This window comes from Hylobates moloch, unplaced genomic scaffold (genome assembly GCF_009828535.3).
Source record: "Hylobates moloch isolate HMO894 unplaced genomic scaffold, HMol_V3 SCAFFOLD_12, whole genome shotgun sequence".
NCBI lineage: Eukaryota > Metazoa > Chordata > Mammalia > Primates > Hylobatidae > Hylobates > Hylobates moloch.
This window is the reverse complement of record NW_026652287.1, coordinates 68273823-68279822: the sequence shown is the minus strand read 5'-3', so window position 1 is coordinate 68279822 and position 6000 is coordinate 68273823. Positions and strand designations below refer to the sequence as shown.

At 39.2% G+C, this 6000-nt stretch overlaps 1 protein-coding gene across 1 annotated transcript; it reads left to right on the top strand.

Annotated features, from left to right (window-relative positions):
* Window positions 1–625: 625 nt before the first annotated feature.
* Window positions 626–5903, top strand: IL22 (interleukin 22). Its single transcript, XM_032171655.2, has 6 exons — window positions 626–647; window positions 736–967; window positions 1405–1470; window positions 1587–1730; window positions 2659–2724; window positions 5266–5903. Exons 2-6 carry the CDS (start codon window positions 782–784, stop codon window positions 5341–5343), a joined length of 540 nt encoding a protein of 179 aa, XP_032027546.1. The 5' UTR covers window positions 626–647; window positions 736–781; the 3' UTR covers window positions 5344–5903.
* The last annotated feature ends 97 nt before the right edge of the window (window positions 5904–6000 follow it).

Below are 6000 nucleotides of genomic sequence, written 5' to 3'. Positions count from 1 at the left end.
TATTTGCTTCTGCCTTAATTGTTATGATCACTTAAAAATAGTCCCAGAAAGGGAAGAAAACAATAATTAGATTAGCCAAGACAGTTATTTTTGAAACATAAGTCTGGTTTAGAATTCAGCATGTTTAAAAATGAGATAAAATTATTTTAATAATGGAATGATGTGTTAGCTGCCATTACCATTTACTTTAAAGCAGAGGATATAGGACATGGGTCCTTTTTTTCTGATCACCTCCAATGAGATAAGAATCTATAAAGCTGGTAGGAAAATGAGTCCGTGACCAAAATGCTTACTCAGCCACTATAGGAGATCAAAACATTTTATACTAAATCTGAACTCTACTAAGACAAAACAATTGTTTTCTTTGAAAAATATGTAGGGTTTAGAAAATTTCTGGGATTTGTCTGTAAAATACCCTCTGGGCTCTAATAGTGACGTTTTAGGGAAACACTTGCATCTCAAGGTGGGAAGGATAGAGGTGGTGTTTTGTGGGCTCCTGCGGTGGTTAGGTCGTTCTCAGAAGACAGTACTGGAAATTAGATAATTGCTGATGTCATATTTTTCACAATTAAAAAAAGTCAGTATCCTGGGGGCTATAAAAGCAGCAGCTTCTACCTTCCCCTTCACAAGCAGAATCTTCAGAACAGGTAAGCGTTTCGGCAAACTTGGTACAATTGGTTAGTTTGATGAAATACTTCTTGACTAATTTTGTTCCTTCACGTTGTCTTCGACCAGGTTCTCCTTCCCGAGTCACCAGTTGCTTGCGTTAGAGTTGTCTGCAATGGCCGCCCTGCAGAAATCTGTGAGCTCTTTCCTTATGGGGACTCTGGCCACCAGCTGCCTCCTTCTCTTGGCCCTCTTGGTACAGGGAGGAGCAGCTGCGCCCATCAGCTCCCACTGCAGGCTTGACAAGTCCAACTTCCAGCAGCCCTATATCACCAACCGCACCTTCATGCTGGCTAAGGAGGTATGCATCTCAATCCTGCTCTTTCTCGTTGGATCTACTTGGAACCCAAATAATTCTTAAACTTTCTTCAGAGCATCTCTAAGAGCTTTAGGAACCCACTGTTTATCCCTGAGAGTAGATAAATTATCTGTTTTTTCCGAGACTCTTTGGGAATCAGGCTTTTTTTTTTTTTTTTACTTGAACTTCTTCCTTCCATTTTGGCCTTTATGGTACATATGATGAATTTTTCCCAAAGAGCGGCCATTCAGTAACCCATCTGATGATTTTTTTTTCCTTTATGCCTCTGTGCGTTTTTCTAAACTCATGCACGCATCTGAATTCTGCTTTTAGTCTTTATGGGGTTGCTCTGGGGAGAGGGAATGGGGCACATGTCTATGTATAGATTTTTTTTTCTATTTGCTCAATGTCCAGACACTTAGTCTTTTCTTCTCTTCCAGGCTAGCTTGGCTGATAACAACACAGACGTTCGTCTCATTGGGGAGAAACTGTTCCGCGGAGTCAGTGTAAGCTACAGTTGTGATGAACAGGGCCTTGTGCCATCCATGGGTACTTGGAGTGGTGGTGATGATGGTTTAGATCTTATCCCTTATGACCCTTGCTGTTTCCCTTCCACCTGCAGATGAGTGAGCGCTGCTATCTGATGAAGCAGGTGCTGAACTTCACCCTTGAAGAAGTGCTGTTCCCTCAATCTGATAGGTTCCAGCCTTATATGCAGGAGGTGGTGCCCTTCCTGGCCAGGCTCAGCAACAGGCTAAGCACATGTGTAAGTTCAGCTCTCAGCCTATGCCCACCTACCCCTCCTTCCCTCCTTCTTCCACAGAGACCCCCTTACCCCAACTCTCTCTCCTCCCCACTACCCCTAAGCTAGCAGGAAGAAGTGTCTTGGCAGCAGTATTATCAGGAGTCATTTGGGATCATAGAGTGTTTGTTTTTGCTTTGATTGAGTCACATCTTGAGTTTATAGTGGTGAATGGGGTCTGGAGCTTAAGTGTATAGAAGCCGCATTGGTTTGTCTCCGGAAAAAGGGCAACTCAGGTTGTGTAAGATGAGAAAGGTGTTGGGAAAAACATCTAGATGTGGAAATGGATCCATTGAGTCTAAGTTGTTGAGGGGAGGGGATGGCATGGAAAGAAAGTAGAAGAGAAAGTGGGAAATGGGAAGGCTGAATGTCGGTGGTGGGTCAGCAGACTGTTGCCCTGTTGATGTCATGGGAAGCCACAAAATCGGAGGTGTGTGAACTTGATGCCGCTGAACATTTGAAACTATGAAAAAAAGTTTGAGTGGAGTGGGCCCCGTAAAAGGCCCTAGGACTTACTGAAGAGGGCTTAATTTTCACATGAGATGTTTTGTGTACATTTCTTGTTCTAAGCATGCAATTTTCTGGAGGTACGATTGAGGTTTTATTCCTTACAGAATTTGCATAAACCACTCCGCTCTTTCCACAAATGCAAACCTCAGTAGGATTTCCCAAAGATGAAGAGAGGTCTCTTGTAAGGGAAGTGACTGGATTCTGGTGTCCAAGGGAATTCAAGAGCTCAGGAAATCTAGGTCACTGTTGAAATCTAGGTCATTGTGGGCAAAATTACTAAGAGCTTTAATTCCAGGTGAATTGAACCGTACCTCCATGGGTGTGGAGGTTCATAAAGTTTCAGCACGACATTAAGACAGTTATTCTTGTTTTTGTTTTATAGCATATTGAAGGTGATGACCTGCATATCCAGAGCAATGTGCAAAAGCTGAAGGACACAGTGAAAAAGGTAGGACTGATAACTGTCAATGCTGAGTCATGCAATAGGAGAGACAAATGCTATTTTTCTTTCCTTTCTTTCTTCCCACCACTTTGTGATTTTTCACTTGATTCTCCTACCACCAGGGTGATTACTTTGGTATCTGTGTATGTAGATATATCTATATATCTAGATGTCAGTTTCCAAATTTTGCAAATTGCAGAATTCTAGAACTGGTTGGGACCTTAGCTTGTCTAGTCACATAAACTCATGTTCTGGGGATGGCCAGTGGCAGAGATAGGGCTAGAATGCAGGTCTCCTGAATCCCAAGCCAGCACTTTTCCCGGTGGTGATACAGATTAGTTTTGGTATTATTAATTCTTAGGGAAATTTCAGATTCCTATTGACTCATGTAATCTGAAGAAACACTTGTTTAAAAACAGAAAAATTTATTTGAAGTCATTTTTGAAGGCATTAATGCATTGCTTTGAAACTTGGAAGAATGAACTCAGAACAACAAGAAAAGAGCTGGACTTGCATATAGGGCTAATTTCTGGAGTAATAAATACTTATTTTTAATTATCATAATATCTATCAGCTATTGATTTTAGTTTAAAAGCAAGAGCAGACAACCCCTGATCTCTTTTATACAGGTTCAAATACAGTAAAAATATCAGTAAGAGATTTATTATAGTTAAATGGAAGTCTGAATTGGTAAGCCTTTTTTTCTTCCTCTCTCCCATCAAGACCTTCCATTCTAGTTTCTTCCTTCACTCCCTCAACAAATCCCTAGGGAGCATTTATCCATGGTGGGCTGGTGTACATTTCTATAGTGAATGATACCATCATGTGGCCTATTTGGTGAAAAGAACAATGGAAGGCTTAGACTAACAATAGTGACTCACCCCAAAACCAGAGGAATGATTAGGAGCAGTGAAAGTGATGCTCTTGCAAGCAGGTACAACTAAATACTCAGAAACATGAAGGCTCCAGTTGATGGAATTTTCAGTAACAAGCTTAACCTTAATTCCCCCCTTTTCCCTCTTGACTTTTAAAAAAGCATTTCTTCCTGAGCATCATTTAATGAATGTGACTGTTTCTTCCTTTGATAATTGAAGGCTTTGTAGTTTTAAATTGTGAAGCCCAGTTCTCTTGTTATAGAACTATCATCTAGACATGGAGGGCTGAATGTTAGCATGTCACAGACAAGGCGTGCTTTACACGTCTTGCTTAAAAACTTACTGATTTCAGCTTGCTTGTTGTCTTTAGAAAAGTGAAGTGTGAGAGAGGAAAATCTCATGGTGATCTGTATGATTTTCAAGGCCTTTAATCCATTTTGAAAGAATCAATTTAATATTTGCAATGGGTTGCCATGTGGAAGAGTGATTATGCTTTTTTGCTGGCAGCTTCAGAAAGCACAGGAGGGAGAGGAATGTTGTTCAGAGAAAGATCAACAGGAGGAGAAACTGCCAGAGCTGTCTGAAATAGGGTGGTCTTGGGAGGCATTAATTCCCTCTCCTGGGGTTAAAAGCAGAACGCAGGCTGGTAGTAAAATGCATGACAGACAGTAGGGGACGATAAACTTTAAAATTCTTTATAGTCTTGGAGTCTTTGAGATAGAAAAGAATATCTTTTTGGCTTTATGTCAAAAGAAAGGTGAAAGTGTGAAAGAAAGCAGGAAAAGAAAGAACCATGTATTATATAGAGGACAATGGTGACAAGGTTTTTCTTGAAATAATGCAAATATGATAGATTAGAGGAATTTCAGTAGGGAATGCTTTTCACTTGAATTTGGGTCTCCTCTTCGATTAAGTTTGGGATCCTCATCTGCATTTGACTTGGAGGGAGAAAGAATGAATGTTAGGACCTGTATCTGGTTTTCTATTAACTAAAGCAAGTGGAAAAGACTTATTTGGTATTTTTCCCACAAAAGTGAAAACTTTTCTTTTACTATTTGTCAAAAAGGTGGAAACAGAAAAAGCCTTAATGTATTGTTGAATACATGGTTCAAAGTCATTTGAGCTGAGATGTTTTAAATCAGGAGTGTCCAATCATTTGGCTTCCCTGGGCCACCTTGAAAGAATTGTCTTGGGACACACATAAAATCCACTAACACTAACAATAGCTGATGAGCTAAAAAAGTCCATGCATAAATCCCATAATGTTTTAAGAAAGTTTATGAATTTCTGTTAGGGTGCATTCAAAGCTGTCCTGGGCCATGTGTGGCCGCATAACGGGTGGCACTCGGGATCCCCCAGATCCCAGCCTCACTTCAGTCTGCTTGCTCTGGTTAAGAAGGGGTGGTCAAGTCTCTGCCCAGCTTTTAAACAGCTTCATTAGTGTGAGGTGCATCTGAAATTGATGCCTGCTGGTGGCCTCTCAGTCCAGAGAGCCGTCATTTTAAGCTCTTTGGCAAATCATACAATACTAAAGGGATATTACTATGAATATTTTACAAATGCTTAAAATTTGGTTTCTGTCTCCATCAACCTAATCTTGCAATTTCTAATTTGTTCACTTTAGAAAACATGGCATAAATGCTCAAATACTTTTGCATTCTTATTTTCACAGCTTGGAGAGAGTGGAGAGATCAAAGCAATTGGAGAACTGGATTTGCTGTTTATGTCTCTGAGAAATGCCTGCATTTGACCAGAGCAAAGCTGAAAAATGAATAACCAACCCCCTTTCCCTGCTAGAAATAACAATTAGATGCCCAAAAGCAATTTTTTTTTTAACCAAAAGGAAGATGGGAAGCCAAACTCCATCATGATGGGTGGATTCCAAATGAACCCCTGCCTTAGTTACAAAGGAAACCAGTGCCACTTTTGTTTATAAAACCAGAAGGTAGACTTTCTAAGCATAGATATTTATTGATAACATTTTTATTGTAACTGGTGTTCTATACACAGAAAACAGCTTATTTTTTAAACAATTGTCTTTTTCCGTAAAAAAGATTACTTTCCATTCCTTTAGGGGAAAAAAACCCTAAATAACTTCATGTTTCCATAATCAGTACTTTATATTTATAAATGTATTTATTATTATTATAAGACTGCATTTTATTTATATCATTTTATTAATACGGATTTATTTATAGAAACATTATTTGATATTGCTACTTGAGTATAAGGCTAATATTGATATTTATGACAATAATTATAGAGCTATAACATGTTTATCTGACCTCAATAAACACTTGGATATCCTAAGTCTTGCGGTTTTGTGATTTTTCTCCTTTAATATAATCATCATCATTGTCATGTTACCATTCCCATAACTTTATTCTTGACTCTAAGAAAATGAGGT